Raw genomic sequence first — 21,775 nt, 5'->3', positions numbered from 1 at the left:
CTACAGCTGGATGCCCTTCCTAACGCCAACCACTCCATGAGTGTAGTGGGTGCTTTTTATGTGCCAAGCGAGGCTGGCAAACGGCTACGATCGGATGGTGCCTTTTACGGGCCACCGGCGAGGCTGGCAAACGGCCACTGATCGGATGGTGCTTTTTACGGGCCACTAGCGAGGCTGGCAACGGCCACGATTGGATGGTGCTTTTCACATGCCACCGGCACGGTGGCCAGTCAGGGCGGAGCTGGCAATGGCCATGTTCGGATATGGTTCTCTTATGTGCCACCGGCACTGGTATCACAGCTACAATTTCCATTGATGTTGATCGATTTTGATTATATATATATATATATACCTGAAGCACATTTAAACATAGGACTACTGAATCAGGACTGACCCAGGGCTAAACAAGAACAACCACAATAAACATTCATGAATGCCTTTAAATAAAATGATTTTAAAAGAAATACTCCGATCAATTCAGATGCCATAATGATTGATAAATTTATTCGTTAGTTCATTTGTTTATGTATTTACAGTGTAATTAATTACTTAATTTCCTCCCACTCGCCCCACAACTATATAAATCTCCCACCTCTTTCGCTCGATCGACCCACCCTCCTGATTCCTCCCTCCCCCCTAACTTCCTTTCTGCTTCATGGATGACTGATGATGGGTATCTGTCTGTCCGTATGTCTCAGCTCCTCTTGTCTTGTCTCGTGTCATCAAACACATCCGCAACCGCGACTGATGTTCACCTGGTTTCCATATCGAAGAAAAAAAAAAAAAATTGAGAAAAAAGAATTGATAAACAACAACAATAATAACAACAAAAACAAAAATGGCATCATCATCATCATCATCATCATCATCATAGACACAGGTGTGGCTGTATGGTTAGAAGCTTGCTTCCCAACCACATGGTTCTGGGTTCAGTCCCACTGCATGGCACCTTGGGTATGTGTCTTCTATCACAGCCTCGGGCTGCCTTGTGAGTGGATTGGTAGAAGGAAACTGAAAGAAGCCATCATATGTATATATACACATATACATATATATATACATATGTATATATATACATATATATATATATATATATATATATGGATATATGTATGTATATATACTTTTTACTCTTTTACTTGTTTCAGTCATTTGACTGTGGCCATGCTGGAGCACCGCTTTTAGTCGAGCAAATCAACCCCAGGACTTATTCTTTTGTAAACCCAGTACTTATTCTATCGGTCTCTTTTGCCAAACTGCTAAGTGACGGGGACGTAAACACACCAGCATCGGTTGTCAAGCAATGCTAGAGGGACAAACACAGACACACAAACATATACACACACATACATATATATATATATATATATATATATATATATATACGACAGGCTTCTTTCAGTTTCTATCTACCAAATCCACTCACAAGGCATTGGTCGGCCTGAGGCTATAGCAGAAGACACTTGCCCAAGATGCCATGCAGTGGGACTGAACCCGAACCATGTGGTTGGTAGGCAAGCTAAATTATATACATAATTATAATCGGGATCAGCAAATTGCTTTACCACATACCGATGCATTGCTTCAAACTGAGAACATTCTGAAGGTAAGAAAAGTGCAAAATATGTAAATTTAAGTGAATAAAATGTTGTTTTTTGTCCCTTCTCAAGCCATCCCTGGCTCATAAGGATCAGTTTCCCAGTTTCCGTGGCGTATAGGTTCCCCACCTGGACGGGACGCCGGTCCGTCGCAGGTGAGCTGCAAGATGCAGGAGGAAAGAGTGAGAGAAAGTTGTGGCGAAAGAGTCAGCAGAAGTTCGTCATTACCTTCTGCCGGAGCCGCGTGGAGCTTAGGTGTTTCGCTCATAAACACACACATCGCCCAGTCTGAGATTCGAACCCGCGATCCCTCGACTGCGAGTCCGCTGCTCTAACCACTAGGCCATGTGCCTTACACATGAATAAAATAATATTGTAAAATTTTGGTTTCTTTTAGGTACCCCCTCATAAATAAATAAATAGATCAACTAACATTTTGAAGAATTCCTGTAAATGGAGAGGTTTTCTGCTGTTCCGAGGTGACAGTGCCAGTGTAAAGGTCAGCCCCTAAAATGAGGTCACATTTCTGGACGGCTAATGATCCTGGAAAAGAGACAAGATGAAGAGGGGTTAAAATTAAAATGGTGTGACATTCTGTTGTTGGTATTGCTGGTGGTGGTGGTGGTGGTGGTAGTGGTGGTAGGTGGTGCTGGTGGTGGTGGTAGTAGGTGGTGCTGGTGGTGGTGGTAGTAGGTGGTGGTGGTGGTGGTGGTAGTAGGTGATGGTGGTGGTGGTGGTAGTAGGTGGTGGTGGTGGTGTTTTTTTTAAATTGTCGTTGGTGGTATAGTGTTGGTATTGCTGGTGTAGGTGTTGTTATGGTCGTTGTTGTTGGCAGTGGCGGTGATGTGGCAATGGTGGTAGTGTTCCTGGTGGTGATGGTGCTGGTGATAGCAGTGATGATGCTGGTGATAGCAGTGATGATGCTGGTGATAGCAGTGATGATGCTGGTGATAGCAGTGATGATGCTGGTGATAGCAGTGATGATGGTGTTGGTGGTGATGATGGTAGTGTTTAGTAGTGGTGGTGGTGGTAGTATTGTTTTTGTTGGTAGCAGTGATTGTTGTCATCATGTTAGTATTGTGTTTGGCAGTAGTGGTGGTGGTGGTGGTGGTGGCAGTGTTGGGGTGAGGATGATTAAGGTGGTGGTGGTGTGGTGGCGGCGGCAGTGGTGGTGGTGGTGGTGGCGGCGGTTAGTGGTGGTGGCGGCGGCAGTAGTGGTGGTGGTGGTGGCGGCGGCAGTAGTGGTGGCGGTGGTGGTGGTGGTGGCAGTAGTGGTGGTGGTGGTGGTGGCGGTGGTGGTGGTGGTGGCGGCGGCAGTGGTGGTGGTGGTGGTGGCAGTGGCAGTAGTGGTGGTGGTGGTGGCGGCGGCAGTGGTGGTGGTGGTGGTGGTGGCGGCGGCAGTAGTGGTGGTGGTGGTGGCGGCGGCAGTAGTGGTGGTGGTGGTGGCGGCGGCAGTAGTGGTGGTGGTGGTGGCGGCAGTAGTGGTGGTGGTGGTGGCAGCGGCAGTAGTGGTGGTGGTGGTGGCGGCGGTAGTGGTGGTGGCGGCGGCAGTAGTGGTGGTGGTGGTGGCGGCGGCAGTAGTGGTGGTGGTGGTGGTGGTGGCAGTGTTGGGGTGAGGATGATTAAGGTGGTGGTGGTTGTGGTGGCGGCGGTAGTGGTGGTGGTGGTGGTGGTGGTGGCGGCGGCAGTGGTGGTGGTGGTGGTGGTGGTGGCGGCGGCGGTAGTGGTGATATTGATGTGGTGGTAGTATTAGTGAAGGAAATTTAAATCAACAAATTGAAAAATAGAATTATTTTAGAAATATCGTAGAGAAGGGGTAGACTAGATTTGCATTCTAAAAACTTATAGAATATACACAGCTTAATTTATAATAGGTGAGGTAAGCTGCTATGAGAAAATATAATTATAATTGCATTATAATTTTATAATTACTATTTATTTTTTATTTATTTATCTTATTCTTTTACATGTTTCAGTCATTTGACTGCGGCCATGCTGGAGCACCGCCTTTTAGTCGAGCAAATGGACCCCGGGACTTATTCTTTGTAAGCCCAGTACTTATTCTATTGGTCTCTTTTGCCGAACCGCTAAGTAACGGGGACGTAAACACACCAGCATCTGTTGTCAAGCAATGCTAGGGGGACAAACACAGACACACAAACATATACACATACATACATACACATACATACATATACATATATACGACAGGCTTCTTTCAGTTTCCGTCTACCAAATCCACTCACAAGGCATTGGTCGGCCCGGGGCTATAGCAGAAGACACTTGCCCAAGATGCCATGCAGTGGGACTGAACCTGGAACCATGTGGTTGGTTAGCAAGCTACTTACCACACAGCCACTCCTGCACCTACTAGACTAAAATTAATATTTATTTATCATGGGAGTAGTCGTGTAAGATTACTGTTCAATATCGGGTGAAGAAATGATCAAACTATTGGTTAAAAATTTTATTAATAATAAGACCATTATAAAAATAGAGACTAAATAACATAGGTATTATTTTTTATTCATTATCAGGTTTTGAATATTAATTAAGGTGATTTAGAAGAATTTTTTATGAGAATATTCCTATCAAATAAGGTATTAATTTGCACTCATAGGCGCAGGAGTGGCTGTGTGGTAAGTAGCTTGCTAACCAACCACATGGTTCCGGGTTCAGTCCCACTGCATGGCATCTTGGGTAAGTGTCTTCTACTATAGCCCCGGACCGACCAATGCCTTGTGAGTGGATTTGGTAGACGGAAACTGAAAGAAGCCTGTCGTATATATGTATACATATATATGTATGTGTGTGTGTTTGTGTGTCCCCCTAGCATTGCTTGACAACCGATGCTGGTGTGTTTACGTCCCCGTTACTTAGCGGTTCGGCAAAAGAGACCGATTGAATAAGTACTGGGCTTACAAAGAATAAGTCCCAGGGTCGCTTTGCTCGACTAAAGGCGATGCTCCAGCATGGCCACAGTCAAATGACTGAAACAAGTAAAAGAGTAAAGAGTAAAAAGAGTATATCAAAAAATAAACCTTTAAAATATTTTAAAGTATAATGTAAGGGAGGTAACCAAGATGAAAGTTCTTAGAATTAAGGATATTCAAATTTAGTATTCAAGAATGAAGTATTGTTTATATGGGGCAAAATAATTTAGGCCAGTTAGGGGTAATATTTAAAAAAAAAATAATAATAATAATAACATCGAAAAATACCTTAGGAATGAGAACCCAGGTTTGAAATTTCCCCAAGACACCTGATGAAGACTGGAGGGTATTTCAGCCGAAACGTTGTGTTAACAACAAACAAGATGAGGACAAATATCCATCAAATGTAAATAATTCCTCATCTTTTAAATATAGAACTATACACAGAAATTAGTTTGCGCATTTATTATATGAGAAGTATGTGACACAAAGGAATGTGTGACATGGTGGCAGTGATGATGGTGTTGGTGGTGATGGTGGTAGTGTTTAGTAGTGTTAGTGGTGGTGGTGGTGGTGGTGGTAGTATTGCTTTTGTCGGCGGCAAGCTGGCAGAACCGTTAGCATGCCGGGCGAAATGCGTAGCCGTATTTTGTCAGCCGTTACGTTCTGAGTTCAAATTCCACCGAGGTCGACTTTGCCTTTCATCCTTTCGGGGTCGATTAAATAAGTACCAGTTACGCACTGGGGTTGATATAATCGACTTAATCCGTTTGTCTGTCCTTGTTTGTCCCCTCTGTGTTTAGCCCCTTGTGGGTAGTAAAGAAATAGGTATTTCGTCTGCCGTTACGTTCTGAGTTCAAATTCCACCGAGGTCGACTTTGCCTTTCATCCTTTCGGGGTCGATAAATTAAGTACCAGTTACACTCTGGAGTCGATATAATCGACTTAATCCGTTTGTCTCTCCTTGTTTGTCCCCTCTGTGTTTAGCCCCATGTGGGTAGTAAAGAAATAGGTATATAGTACTGGTATGTAACGAAGGACCATGTAACATGGCAATTATTAACAAACTGATATGTAACATGTGTAACAAGGTAATGTATGTCACATTGGTATGTAACAGTGTGTATGATGCGATGTTAAGTGAATCCTGTATCTTACCTGGAAGTGCACCATTTCTACAGGTAACGTCGTTTACAATGATTTCGAAGGAAGAACTGCAGATTTCAATCTCAACTTGGATCCAATGGTTTCTGATCTAAATAAAGGGAAAATGAGACAGCGACAACATTTGTGGGTGTAGGTCACTTTGTTTGAACTATTTAACACAGACACATGCACGTGCACATACGTATGTGTATGCATATACACACAAGCATGCATGCACACGCATATACATACATGCACGTCATCATCATCATCATCATCGTTTACATGTGTAAATATATTTTGTTCTTTTAATTGTTTCAGTCATTAATCATATCGAAGGGTAATGGAAATTAATTAAAATTTCCATTTCCAATGGCCTAACGTGTAAAAATTTAGTCCAAAGACTATGTATTATTCATAATACATCACCGGTCTGGAACCCCTATCTTGCCCAGGATATCAATCACCTGGAAGCCGTTCAGCAACGTGCAACCAAAAGAATAGCCTCCATCAGGCATTTGCCATATTCTGAATGCCTTACTTCCCTGGGCATGGACACATTGAAACTCCGATGTCTGGCAGCTGACTTGGCAGACCCCCATAAAATTATCAACCATCTTACAAACAATAACTCTGAGCACCTTTTCAAACTCCACCTGTCTAACACCCGTGGACATGTTTACAAAGTCAGAAAACAGCACAGCTCCCATGACTTCAGGAAACATTTTTTCACGCTGAGAGTTGCTGAAGCATGGAACAGACTGCCAGCATCAGTTGTTAGTTGTCGGAGCACTGCATCCTTCAAAACTTCCATGCTTCCTGAGATTCGCCAACACTACACTTGATTTTCTCCCCTCCATACACACGCAAGCATGTATCTGACTCATACACTGTTCACTTCCCAGACATTTCTACATTACTGCATATACTTTATACGCACTTTCTGACAAGTTGTGGTGCACCTGAGCACTGTATACAATAATTTCATTATTATTATTTCCAGTGGCCTAGCGTGTAAAAATTTAGTCCAAAGACTATGTATTACTCAGAAAATACAGTGTACATTTAAACACATAAGGAATCCACTTGTGGGATTCAACACGCTAGAAAGAACAGCTAGGTTCTATAACCACAAAATTAGGGATAAAATTCGACAGGAACGAGATGAAAAAATAAAAACATTTTACCATCTAATTTCCTGGACCAATTGATTTCTGATTTTAGTTTAGCAAATAAATAATATTCGCTTGGTGAAATCTTCCTCAACAGGTGCACCTTAGATTAAATATGTAAAACACGAGGCATTCAACTATGTGCTTCTTGTTTATACATCCTAATTTTTTCAAAATCTACTGTGCAGACGCAGACCTTCGCCGGCAATAAAAAAATGCCAACTTTTAGAATTTGAGAAATTATCCAAAAATTTACAATACTTAATCATATCGAAGGGAAATGAAAATTAATAGAAATTTTCACTTCCAGTGGCCTAGCGTGTAAAAATTTAGTCCAAAGACTATATATTATTCATAAAATACAGTGTGCATTTAAACATATAAGGAATCCACTTGTGGGATTCAACACACTAGAAAGAACAGCTAGGTTCTATAAGTTTTGAAAAAGTTTTAGTTCAAGGTGGTGCTCCAGCATGGCTGCAATCCAATGACTAAAACAAGTAAAAGATAACATAATAAAAAAAAACGCTGTTGTATGTCCTACCTTATCAACCACAAGGCATCGATGCCATGTGGGCACACCATTTGCAGACTTCAACATGAGCAGTATCTCATTCTGTCTCCTGTCATAGATAATATGAAGGCTACTTGGCTTCTGTCCACATCCGTTGGACACCAGACTGACCTTTTCAGTGTCCGCTCGGCTTCTACTTCCATCTCTGCCATCACTATTGCCCCCTCTCACAAACTGCTGTCGGCTGGGTTTGAAACTGAACTTGATGTTCGTGTTTTGGCCCAATGAATTGGTGTTGAAATATGGAAGCCTCAGGTATGTTTTACCATCGAACACAGCTCCGTGGTGGTGGTGGTGGTCATGGTTGTTATTGTTATTGGTGGTGGTGTTCATCAACCGAATGCCACGGTAGTGAGATTGTTCGATATAAAGATGTTGAGGTGAATGATCTTGGAGGTCAGTGGTGAACGGTAAATACAGAAGATGTTCACAGGTAGATTCTAGGCGGCGACTTTGATCTAGTGAGATAGAAAGATAGGAAGATAGATAGATAGATAGATAGATAGATAGATAGATAGATAGATGGAGATAGATAGATAGATAGATAGATAGGTAGATAGATAGATAGGTAGATAGATAGATAGATAGATAGATAGATGGATAGATAGATGGATAGATAGATAGATAGATAGATAGATAGATAGATAGATAGATAGATAGATAGATAGATAGATAGACAGATAGATAGATAGTTAGATATACGGACCGGCAGACAGGGAGATGGATGGATGGCTGGCCAGATGGATGGATATAGAGACAAGTAAATAGATAGATAGAAAGATAGACATACAAAGAGGCATATATATATATATATATAGATAGATAGATAGACGGACGGATAGATAGACAGACAGACAGATAGATAGACAGACAGATAAACCGACACACAGACAGACAGACAGATAGATAGATAGACAGACAGACACACAGATAGATAGATAGACACACAGACACTCAGACAGACAGGCAAACAGATAGATAGATAGATAGATAGACAGACAGACAGATTGATAGATAGACAGACAGATAGATAGACAGACAGATTGATAGATAGACAAACAGATAGATAGATAGATAGACTGAGACTTACAGGAGCACAAATTCAGTTTGGAGGCACAAAACTGATATCTTCTAAATATATGTGAAAAAAAACTACCGTACGTATGACTGTGCGGTACGAAATTTGCTTCTTGACCATGCGGTTGTTGGGTTCTGTCCCACTGCACAGCAACTTGGGCCAACCGAAGCCTTGTGAGTGGATTCAACAAACGGAAACTGAAAGAAGCTCGTCATATATAAATATACATGTGAACGTAGGCGCAGGAGTGGCTGTGTGGTAAGTAGCTTGCTAACCAACCACATGGTTCCGGGTTCAGTCCCACTGCATGGCACCCTGGGCAAGTGTCTTCTACTATAGCCCCGGACCGACCAATGCCTTGTGAGTGGATTTGGTAGACGGAAACTGAAAGAAGCCTGTCGTATATATGTATATAAATAGGCATAGGAGTGGCTGTGTGGTAAGTAGCTTGCTAACCAACCACATGGTTCCGGGTTCAGTCCCACTGCGTGGCATCTTGAGCAAGTGTCTTCTGCTATAGCCCCGGGCCGACCAATGCCTTGTGAGTGGATTTGGTAGACGGAAACTGAAAGAAGCCTGTCGTATATATGTATATAAATTGGAATAGGAGTGGCTGTGTGGTAAGTAGCTTGCTAACCAACCACATGGTTCCGGGTTCAGTCCCACTGCGTGGCATCTTGGGCAATTGTCTTCTACTATAGCCTCAGGCCGACCAAAGCCTTGTGAGTGGATTTGGTAGACGGAAACTTAAAGAAGCCTGTCGTATATATGTATATATATATATATATGTATGTGTGTGTATATGTTTGTCTGTGTTTGTCCCCCTAGCATTGCTTGACAACAGATGCTGGTGTGTTTACGTCCCCGTCACTTAGCGGTTCGGCAAAAGAGACCGATAGAATAAGTACTGGGCTTACAAAAGAATACGTCCCGGGGTCGATTTGCTCGACTAAAAGGCGGTGCTCCAGCATGGCCACAGCCAAATGACTGAAACAAGTAAAAGAGTATGTGAACGTATATATAAAAGTGGGTACTTACCATTTTGTTCACTGAAGAAACACGTACAGAGTCGTTGTGACCAGCGAGTCGACGGGGCACAATGTCTGTCGATCCAAGTCCCTTTAGCCGACCGCTGTTGGAACATGAATCTACTGCTATTGTGGGGCCGGTACTGCCAACAGGGTATCCCTAGCAAGGAATGAAATCATGATTTGTAATAGAATACCATATTTTCTAGCTTGGGATCTTTTCGGTTTGACCGGTGGTTTTTTAAAATAATTTCCATGTAACTAAACACTTTTAAACTTCTTATACTGGTAGAATGTGTTTATAAAACATCTTTTTCTCTTGGCTTTATTGAGAAAATTCTATACTTTGTAAGATATTTGTTGTTTTTCTCTTCAATTTCTGCAATTTCAACTAATCACTGACGTCCATTGAGGTAAAAAAAAAAACATTCTGTGCCGTATGAATATGTCCCTCGTTTAAGAAACAGATTGGGTTTATTTACATTTTTGAAGAAAAAATGATACCCTTCCCCCCTCCACTAACCTTAACCCTAAAACAGATTGAAATGCAATAGATCGATACTAGGGTCATAATTATGGGTGACAATTTCATATGACACCGCTAGAAAAAACTGCCGTTCAAACCCAAAAGATCCCTAGCTTGCAAGTTGATATGATATATAATGTATACACGTAGTGTAAAATATTCAAACATCGTCAAGTATTATTTCAAACCCCGTTGCATTTTATATTGAATTTTTGATCGTCCAAAGTTGTGTTGCTATATATGTCAAATAGCTTATTTTGGTTGTAAAATTTTGTCTGAAAAATTTTACTGGCATGCCAGAAAATATGGTAGGCAAACGAACAGTTTGATGAAGAGGACAAGAGAGAGACAAAAAGACAGACAGAAAGATAATGTGTTTTCTGCCATACAAATCAACGTAGTTATGTTATCAAGCCTTGCGGCATTTTACATGGAAGTTTTGGTCCCCCAAAATCCTCTTGGTGTTATTAGTCAACCTATCTTTGGTTTTGGTTGTAAATTTTTGTCTGACAAATTCGACTTTTGAGTCGGAATATATGGTAGACAAACAAACAGTTAGATGAAGAGGATATGAAAGAGACACACAGACAGATAGATAGAGAGATACTGTATTTTCCTAGCATACAAGATGACGTACATTCAAACATCGTCAACTGTCTTTCCAAACTCTGCTACATTTTATATTGAAATTTTGTTCCTCCAAAGTCGTGTTGAACTACCTCTTTTGGTTGTAAAGTTTTGTCTGAAAAATTTTACTGGCATACCAGAAAATATGGTAGACAAAAAAAACAATGAAATGAAGAGGATATGAAAGAGACACACAGACAGATAGATAGAGAGATACTGTATTTTCCTAGCATACAAGATGACGTACATTGAAACACCGTCAACTATCTTTCCAAACATTGCTACATTTTATATTGAAATTTTGTTCCTCCAAAGTCGTGTTGAACTACCTCTTTTGGTTGTAAAATTTCGTTTGAGAAATTCGACTTGTATCCCAGAAAATGCGGTGGGCAAACAGACGGAAAGATGAAGAGGACAAGACAAAAAGATAAATAGACAGAGAGAGACTGTATTTTCTGTCAAACAAATCAATGAAGTTTTTAATGTGAAAATATTCAAACATCGTCTTCATCTCTTTCCAAATCCGGCTGCATTCCCCATGGAATTTTTGGTTCTTCCAAGTCTTCTTGGTGTAATGTTGTTTGTTTGTTCCTTCTCGAGCCATGCCTGGCTCATAAATGCCAGTTTCCCAGTTTCTTTGGCGTATAGGTTCCCCCATATAGGTTCCGTCGCAGGTGAGCTGCAAGATGCAGGAGGAAAGAGTGAGAGAAAGTTGTGGCGAAAGAGTCAGCAGAAGTTCCACTATTACCTTCTGCCGGAGCTGCGTGGAGCTTAGGTATTTCGCTCATAAACACACACATTGCCCAGTCTGAAATTCGAACCTGCGATCCCTCAACTGCGAGTCCGCTGCTCTAACTACTAGGCCATGTGCCTCCTCTCTTGGTGTAATAAGTCAACCTAACTTTCTTTGGCTGTAAATTCTGGCTTGAGAAATTTGACTTGTATGCCAGAAAATGCAGTCGACAGACAGAAAGATGAAGACGACAAAAGAGAGACGAACGGACAGACAGACAGAGAGATGCCGTACTTTCTGGCATACAAATTGACATAGTATATAGTGTAACTATGTTATATAAACATTCAAACATCGTCTCTCTCTCTCTCTCTCTCTCTCTCATTGTTACAAGCAACAGGTAAGTGGAGATTTTAAATTTAGTGTACATTTAGTGTAGGTGCAGGAGTGGCTGTGTGGTAAGTAGCTTGCTTACCAACCACATGGTTCTGGGTTCAGTCCCACTGTGTGGCACCTTGGGCAAGTGTCTTTTGCTATAGCCCCGAGCCGACCAATGCCTTGTGAGTGGATTTGGTAGACGGAAACTGAAAGAATCCCGTCGTATATATGTATATATATATATGTATATATGTATGTGTGTCTGTGTTTGTCCCCCTAACATTGCTTGACAACCGATGCTGGTGTGTTTACGTCCCCGTCACTTAGCGGTTCGGCAAAAGAGACCGATAGAATAAGTACTGGGCTTACAAAGAATAAGTCCCGGGGTCGATTTGCTCTCTCTCTATGCATTTCACATGGAATTTTTGGTCCTCCAAAGTCATCTTGGTTTAACATGTCAGCCAAACTATTTTCACTGTAAACTTTTGTCTGAAAAATTCAATCTGTATGCCGGAAAATTATGTATATATTACATTACCTACACACTGCCAAACACATGCACAAACTCCTACATATATTGGGGTTTTCCAACATGCAATTCAACATGGTATTGTGTAAACATGTAGCGTAAACATGTAGCGTAAACATTCAGCCATCGTCACCCTCTTCCCAAATCCTGTTGCATTTCACACAGAATCTTTAGTCCTCCCAAGTCATCTTGGTGTGTAAATTGACCTACCATTTTTGGCTGTAAATTTTAGTCTGAAAAAAATTCAACTTTGATCTTGGAACGTACAGTATATATGCATAACATGTACATCGTCAAATCCATATAGATATATACATACACATAATTAATTTAATTACATAGATACATATATATATATATATATATATATATAGATATATATATATATATATTATTTATATATATATAGATATATATATATTATATATAATATTATATATAAATAAATATATATATATATTATTTATATTATATATAATAAATATATATATATTATTTATATATATATAAATAATATAATATATATTATTATATTAGATATTATATATATATATTATACTATATACATATATATATATAATATTATTTATATTAAAAATATATTGTTCTGTGTGTATATATATATATATATATATATATATAGATATATATTTGTATATAGATATGATATAAATGATATATATATATATATTATATATATATATATATATTTGTATTATATATTATATGTATAAATGATATATATATATATATATATATATATATATAATTATATAAAAATATATATATATATGGGCATATATACATGTACTTACATCTATACGTACATATATATGCATATGTGGGCACAGGACGTCACGAAACTGCGTGGCACCTTGGGCAAGTGTCTTCTGCTATAGCCTCGGGCCGACCTAAGCCTTGTGAGTGGATTGGTAGATGGAAACTCAAAGAAGCCCGTCGTATATATATATATATATATGTGTGTGTGTGTGTGTGTGTGTGTGCCTGTGTTTGTCCCCCTAGCATTGCCTGACAACCGATGCTGGTGTGTTTACGTCCCCGTCTCTTAGCGATTCGGCAAAAGAGAGACCGATAGAATAAGTACTGGGCTTACAAAAGAATAAGTCCCGGGGTCGATTTGCTCGACTATAAAGGCGGTGTTCCAGCATGGCCGCAGTCAAATGACTGAAACAAGTAAAAGAGTAAAAGAGAGTATTAAATTCTAAAATATCCCCTCCCAAAAAAAAAACGCAATTCTTTTTGTACAGACATAAAACGACGAGATTTAGCGAAACGGAGTTATTTCCCATGGACCAGAAAAAAGACGTGTATTATTTAAATTTATGCGATGGCCTTTTGTCATAAAACGAATTTATTTTCCAGACAATATTACTTTTAGGCGAGGGTGTGCGTGCGTATGATGTGTGTGTGGGTCTATATGACTGTATGTGACCGTGTATGTGTGTGTTTATATGAATATATATATAATATATATATATATATATATATATATATATATAATATATATTATATAATTAATCAATATAGGGTGGCAAGGAAAATTTGTAGAATTTTATTGCCACCAGCGGCCAGTGGGAAAAAATTAAATAGTCATAGACCATATATATTATATATATATATATATATATATATAGTATATATATATATATATGTTCTGAGTTCAAATTCCGCCGACGTCGACTTTGCTTTCATCCTTCGGGGTCGATAAATTAAGTACCAGTTACGCACTGAGGTCGATGTAATCGACTTAATCCGTTTGTCTGTCCTTGTTGTCCCCTCTGTGTTTAACCCCTTGCGGGTAATAAAGAAATTGGTATTTTACTCTTTTACTTGTTTCAGTCATTGACTGCGGCCATGCTGGAGCGCCACATTTATCGAGCAAATCGACCACAGGACTTATTCTTTTGTAAGCCTAGTACTTATTCTATCGGTCTCTTTTGCCGAACTGCTAAGTGAGGGGACGTAAACACACCAGCATCGGTTGTCAATATATATATATATATATATATATATATATATATATATCTATATATATATATATATATATATATATTATACATATATATATAATATATATAATATATATATATATATATATATATACATATATACATACATATATATGTATGTATGTATGTATATGTGTGTTGATTCGTTAGCTACTGCACGCATTTTTTTTCTCTCCTTCTTTCTGTGTTTTTTTTCTCTCTGTGTATCTTCTGTTGAAAGAGCGTAGGCTCGAACGTTAAAGACTTGTTTATTTATATTTCCTGAGCGCCATACTAATACAATTGTTCGTTTGTTTTCCACTGCCTTCGTCTTTTGTTTATTTTCATAAAGCTTCCCGTTATATATAATATATATATATATTATATATATACACACACACATACATATATACGAAGGGGTTTCTTTCAGTTTCCGAGGCTATAGTAGAAGACACTTGCCCAAGGTGCCACACAGTGGTTGGTAAACAAGCTACTTACCACACAGCCACTCCTGCACCTATGTTTCGTATATGACACGTGTCTGTTGTGTGCATGTTACATGCATCTCATATGCATGTTGTGTGCATGTTACATGCATCTCATGTGCACGTTGTGTGCATCTTGTGTGCATGGCTGCTAATATAAGAAGAGCATTACTTACCAATGTTGAGTGGTGGTGACCTTGAAGACGGCAGGCTGGAAGTTCGATTCCAGGTGGCGGCGGCTGCAGTCGTCCTAGACAAGTTCCCAGTACTGTCTGTTGCAGGGCGACGGCCCGTGGCTCTTGTCACCGAAGTAGATGAAGCGGGAACAGCAACGGATGATGACGGAGAAGATGATGAGGTGAAGAAAACTGCGGTAATGGAAGTGGAAGCAGGCGTAAATGTCGATGTCGAAGGGGACCTGTTGGCTGATGACGTCAATATAGGGGGTCGATCGGGACACCCCCGAATATTTCCCCCATTGTCACCTTGACCTCGACCACGAATGCCAGTGCCGCCGCGTTCCCCCTGCAGCAGTTTCGGTCGAACGCATTGGCATAGGGGCTGTTTCCACACCAGACCTGGTCCACACTTGCGCATCACCCACAGGAAGTTGAACAGTTTGCGTTCGTACAGGTTAGTACTGAGGGTGTTGGTCCTGTAACCCCTACAATTTGCCGAAACAGGGTAATAATGACCTGAGAATTTTAAAAAAGAGAATATTATATATATATATTGTATGTTAATATGCATTAATATGTATATATATCATCATCATCATCATCATTTAACGTCCGCTTTCCATGCTGGCATGGGTTGGACGGTTCAACTGGGGTCTGGGAAGCCAGAAGACTGCACCAGGCCCAGTCTGATCTGGCAGTGTTTCTACAGCTGGATGCCCTTCCTAACGCCAACCACTCCGTGAGTGTAGTGGGTGCTTTTTACGTGCCGGACTAGGCTGGCAAACAGCCACGATCGGATGGTGCTTTTTACGTGCCACCGACACAGGGGCCAGGCGAGGCTGGCAAACGGCCACGATCGGATGGTGCTTTTTACGTGCCCCTGGCATGGGGACCAGATGATGCTGGCAAACGGCCACGATCGGATGGTGCCTTTTATGTGCCACCAGCACAGGAGGCCAGTCTGGCGGCGCTGGCTACGGCCACGTTCGGATGGTTCTCTTACATGCCACCGGCACTGGTATCACAACTACAAATTCCATTGATGTTGATAGATTATGATTTTGATTTTCGTAATCTATCAACATCAACGGAATTTGTAGATATATATATATATATAAATGTAATATGTGACAATTATTCGGTAGCCAAGATAAAACTCCGAGTTTCGGATGCCGAGGTGGAAATCCACCCCACCATCTCTTCAGTTATCCGGCCATCGGAAAAACGGTATACACGCCTGCACCTACGCATATATATATATATATATATATATATATATATATATTATATATAAAATATCTATATCCCTCTCTCCTTTCGGAGAGGCACTGAGCAGCTATACGCACACATACACACACGGCAGTAACTTCCACCTACCGAATTCAATCACAAAGCCGGTCGGCTCGGGGCTATAGTGGAAGACACCTAACCAAAGTGCCACGCAGTGGGACTGAACCGGAAACCATGTAGCTAGGAAGCAAGCACCTAACCACACAGCCATGCCCGTGCTAATATATTATATATATTATATAATATATATATAATATATATATATATATATATTATATATATATAATTATATATATATATATATTATATATTATATATTAGATATATATATATATATATATATATATATATTATATATATAATATATATAGATATATATATATATTTAATAATATATATATATATATATATATATATATATATATATATATTATATAATATATATATATATATATTATATAATATATATTATTATATAATATATATATATATATATATTAATATATATATTATATTAATATATATATATATATATAATATATATATATATATATATATGTATGTATATATATATACATATATATATTATATATATATATATAGATATATATATATTATGTATGTATATGTATGTATATATATATATATATATATATATATATAATAATATATATATATATATATATATATATATGTACATATGTATACATATATATATATATATATATATATATATATATATATATATCTGTATATAATATATGTCTATATATATGTATATATAGTAATAAAGATGCATAATCGTGATGCATATGATGGGTGTATATTGAGGTGCATTTGTATATATATATATATATATAGTGATATATGGTATTATGTGATGCAATGATAATATATATATATTATGCATATAGTGAATATAGTGCATATATTATCTGTGATGGATGCATGGTGCATTTATATAATATATATATATATATATATATATATATATATATATGTATGTATATATATATGTATTTATATATATATGTAATTATAGTTAAGTACTAGTCGATTGCAGTAATTCGGTGGGCGAATAAATTAGTACAGTTATGCAATGAGGTCGATGTATGTCAATCCCTTTGTCTGTTTGTTGTCCACAAAGTGATGATTGTGGGTAGTTAAAGAAATGTATTTGCTCTTCAGTGCGTATGAGTTCAAATTCCGCCAAGTCGATTTGCCTTTCCATCTGTCGGGGTTGATAATTAAGTACCAGTTTCGCACTGGGGGTCATGTAGTCGGACAATGGTATGTGTGTGATTGTTTGTCCGGCTGCTGTTTAGCCCCTTGTGGGTAGAAAGAAATAGCAGTATTTCATCTAGCCTTACATTCTGAGTTCAAATTCCGCCAAGGTCAACTTTGCCTTTCATCCTTTCGGGGTCGATAAATAAGTACCAGTTTCGCACTGGGGGTCGATGTAATCGACTTAATCCCTTGTCTGTCCTTGTTTGTCCCCTCTGTGTTTAGCCCTTGTGGGTAGTAAAGAAATAGGTATTTGTCTAGCTTACGTTCTGAGTTCAAATTCCGCCAAGGTCGACTTTGCCTTTCATCCTTTCGGGGTCGATAAATTAAGTACCAGTTTCGCACTGGGGTCGATGTAATCGACTTAATCCCTATGTCTGTCCTTGTTGTCCCCTCTGTGTTTAGCCCATTGTGGGTAGTAAAGAATAGGTATTCGTCTAGCTTACGTTCTGAGTCAAATTCCGCCGAGGTCGACTTTGCCTTCATCCTTTCGGGGTCGATAAATTAAGTACCAGTTACGCACTGGGTCGATGTAATCGACTTAATCCCTTTGTCTGTCCTTGTTTGTCACCTCTGTGTTTAGCCCTTGTGGGTAGTAAAGAAATAGGTATTTCGTCTGCCGCTACATTCTGAGTTCAAATTCCGCCGAAGTCAACTTTGCCTTTCATCCTTTCGGGGTCGATAAATTAAGTACCAGTTCGCACTGGGGTCGATGTAATCGACTTAATACCTATGTCTGTCCTGTTTGTCCCCTCTGTGTTTAGCCCTTGTGGGTAGTAAGAAATAGGTATTTCGTCTGCCGCTACATCTGAGTTTTTCAAATTCCGCCGAAGTCAACTTTGCCTTTCATCCTTTCGGGGTGATAATTAAGTACCAGTTTCGCACTGGGGTCGATGTGAATCGACTTAATCCCTTTGTCTGTCTTGTTTGTCCCCCTCGTGTTTAGCCCTGGTGGTGGGGGTAGTAAAGAAATAGGTATTTCGTCTAGCTTACGTTCTGAGTTCAAATTCCGCCGAAGTCAACTTTGCCTTTTCATCTTTCGGGGGTCGATAAATTAAGTACCAGTTTCGCACTGGGGTCGATGTAATCGACTTATCCCTTGTCTGTCCTGTTTCCCCTCTGTGTTTTTAGCTTGTGGGTAGTAAAGAAATAGGTATTTCGTCTAGCTTACGTTCTGAGTTCAAATTCCGCCGAAGTAGTCAACTTGCCTTTCATCCTTTCGGGGTCGATAAATTAAGTACCAGGTTTCGCACTGGGGGTCGATGTAATCGACTTAATCCCTTTTCTGTCCTTGTTGTCCCCTCTGTGTTTAGCCCCTTGTGGGTAGTAAAGAAATAGGTATTTCGTCTAGCTTACGTTCTGAGTTCAAATTCCGCCGAAGTCAACTTTGCCTTTCATCCTTTCGGGGTCGATAAATTAAGTACCAGTTTCGCACTGGGGTCGATGTAATCGACTTAATCCCTTTGTCTGTCCTTGTTTGTCCCCTCTGTGTTTAGCCCCTTGTGGGTAGTAAAGAAATAGGTATTTCGTCTAGCTTACGTTCTGAGTTCAAATTCCGCCAAGGTCGACTTTGCCTTTCATCCTTTCGGGGTCGATAAATTAAGTACCAGTTACGCACTGGGGTCGATGTAATCGACTTAATCCGTTTGTCTGTCCTTGTTTGTCCCCTCTATGTTTAGCCCCTTGTGGATAATAATGAAATAGGTATTTCGTCTGCCGCTAATGTTCTGAGTTCAAATTCCGCCGAGGTCGATAAATTAAGTACCAGTTACGCACTGGGGTCTATATAATCGACTTAATCCGTTTGTCTGTCCTTGTTTGTCTCCTCTGTGTTTAGCCCCTTGTGGACAGTAAAGAAATAGGTATATGTGTGATGGAGTGCTGCACATATGATGCATTTCTGATTCAATGGTGCACTGGTGCATTTCAGTGCAGCGTTGTTGCAGTGATAAAGTAATGCAGGAATGCAACATCGATCAGGTGCAGTGATGCATTAATGCAGCTTAGGTTTGCAGTAGTCGTGTAACAACGTAGCACTGAAATGGTGCAACAGCGGTGGACTGCAGTTGCACCGTAGTTATAAAGCGATGCAGTGTGGCTGTTTAGCAGTGTAATGCCATGGTGTAATAATGCACCGCTGCAGTAGCAGTGTGCTGCAATAGAAATGCGCTGCAGTGGTACTGTAATGAATGTAATGTAGTATAGGTAGTGGTACTGCACTGGTTACTCTTTTACTCTTTTTACTCTTTTACTTGTTTCAGTCATTTGACTGCGGCCATGCTGGAGCACCGCCTTTTTAGTCTAGCAAATCGACCCCGGGACTTATTCTTTTGTAAGCCCAGTACTTATTCTATCGGTCTCTTTTGCCGAACCGCTAAGTGACGGGGGACGTAAACACACCAGCATCGGTTGTCAAGCAATGCTAGGGGGACAAACACAGACACACAAACATACCCACACACACATACATTATATATATATAATATATATATATATATATATATATATATACATATATACGACGGGATTCTTTCAGTTTCCATCTACCAAATCCACTCACAAGGATTGGTCGGCCCGGGGCTATAGCAGAAGACACTTGCCCAAGGTGCCATGCTGTGGGACTGAACCCGGAACCATGTGGTTGGTAAGCAAGCTACTTACCACACAGCCACTCCTGCGCCTACACTAAATCTTTATATATAAAAGTCAAGTTGTGTGTCTGTCTCCTATGATTTAGATTCCTAACTACTCCCACATCTAAAGCAGGGGTATCTTATAGTCGTGATTCATATCGAGCCCTTCTGGCTATTAGCGCACGTCTACGATGAGTCAACGATTTTAAAAAAAATTTACCATCATTTTTTTTCCATTTTTAATGCATTTTTTTGCTATTTTTTGGCTATAACTCTCTAAAAATGCTTATATAGTTATTTCCCTTACAAACCCGAGCAACGCCGGTCGATACTGCTAGTGTACACTAAATTTAAAATCTCCACTTACCTGTTGCTTGTAACAATACCCAGACCAGAATGCAACTGTTGTGAAGCAAGCGCAATGCATGTAGTATGTGCATCTTCTCTGCAGCACTGACTGACCTATGATGGTCAGTTAAATGAAATAGTTGGTACAACAGTGGCTGAAGGCAGGTCAACAAGAAAACTGACCACTAGTCTGTTTTCTCTATGACCGGTCACTCCGATATGTCAGACACAGTTTTGGTTATTTTTATCCACAGAGTGAACGCTGGGTCACCCTAGCGACTGTCCATTGACAGAAGGACAGAGGGATCGAAGGACAGAAGATGGAAAACCGGTCAGTTTGTTGTCGGATGATCGGTCAATTTGAAATACCTGGTGGTTATTGGTCAGTAGTACCGATAATCTCGTTATTGTATCCAGTTGAATTGTGCACTCTGGCAACTCTGATAAGTGACCGCCACTGATGGAATGACCAAAGAAAGAACATTGACCAATCTTTCGCTGGCTGACCAGTTATTGTATAATCTCTGATGACTGTAGATTTTGACTGATAGCTTTTACTGTTATGTCCACTGTGGCCACTAACCATTGATGGAATGACCGAAGAAGGAATACTGACCAATATTTTGATAGGTGACCAGTTGCTCTAGAGTCTCTAATGACTACTGGTTTTGACTGATAGCTTTTACTGTTATGTACACTGTGGCCACTAACCATTGATAGAATGACCGAAGAAGGAATACTGACCAATATTTTGATAGGTGACCAGTTGCTCTAGAGTCTCTAATGACTACTGGTTTTGACTGGTAGTTCTTGCTATTTATGTCCACTCTGACCACTGACCACCGACCACCAATGAAATGACTGTAGATAGAAAACTGACCACTTATCTTTTGATGTTAATGAATATCGATTTTGACCAAGGGTTTTGGTTATTTTGTCCACTTGAATCAATTATTGGTTCGCTCTAGCAACTGTCCATTGGTAAAAAAAAGAATGACCATAGTTAGAACACTGACCACTCTGTTGATGGGTGGGTGACCAGTCATGCGAAAAGTCTGACAAGTTCTGATTTTGACTGACAATTTTAGCTTTTTTTTTTATCCACGGTGATTTAACACCACTAGCAATTGACCACTACTGGAACAATCATAGAAGGAAAACTGACCAATATTTCAAAGGATGTCCAGTTATTCTCTAATCTCTTGTGATTGTTGATTTCTATCAG

At 39.7% G+C, this 21,775-nt stretch overlaps 1 protein-coding gene across 1 annotated transcript; it reads right to left on the bottom strand.

The window, feature by feature from the left end:
* Window positions 1–539: 539 nt before the first annotated feature.
* LOC115227684 lies at window positions 540–21,707 on the bottom strand. Its single transcript, XM_029798433.2, has 7 exons — window positions 20,570–21,707; window positions 14,993–15,511; window positions 9,540–9,689; window positions 7,394–7,881; window positions 5,690–5,786; window positions 2,032–2,141; window positions 540–755 (listed from the first exon to the last, which is right to left on the bottom strand). The coding sequence occupies exons 1-7, from the start codon at window positions 20,640–20,642 to the stop codon at window positions 723–725; spliced, it is 1,470 nt and encodes a 489-aa protein (XP_029654293.2). The 5' UTR covers window positions 20,643–21,707; the 3' UTR covers window positions 540–722.
* Between the last annotated feature and the right edge of the window lie 68 nt (window positions 21,708–21,775).

Source organism: Octopus sinensis, unplaced genomic scaffold (assembly GCF_006345805.1).
Source record: "Octopus sinensis unplaced genomic scaffold, ASM634580v1 Contig06889, whole genome shotgun sequence".
Classification (NCBI taxonomy): domain Eukaryota; kingdom Metazoa; phylum Mollusca; class Cephalopoda; order Octopoda; family Octopodidae; genus Octopus; species Octopus sinensis.
Note: the sequence above shows the minus strand (reverse complement) of the source record. Positions and strands in the feature narration are given on the sequence as shown.

What these genes read in the sequence shown, in the direction of transcription:
- LOC115227684 (XM_029798433.2), bottom strand. Translation starts at nt 20,642, where the DNA reads ATGCACATACTACATGCATTGCGCTTGCTTCACAACAGTTGCATTCTG. An exon ending in GGTATTGTTACAAGCAACAG is followed by an intron (nt 15,512 to 20,569) that starts GTAAGTGGAGAT and finishes TAAAATTCTCAG; the next exon opens with GTCATTATTACCCTGTTTCG. An exon ending in TTACAGGAATTCTTCAAAAT is followed by an intron (nt 756 to 2,031) that starts GTTAGTTGATCT and finishes TATGGAAACCAG; the next exon opens with GTGAACATCAGTCGCGGTTG.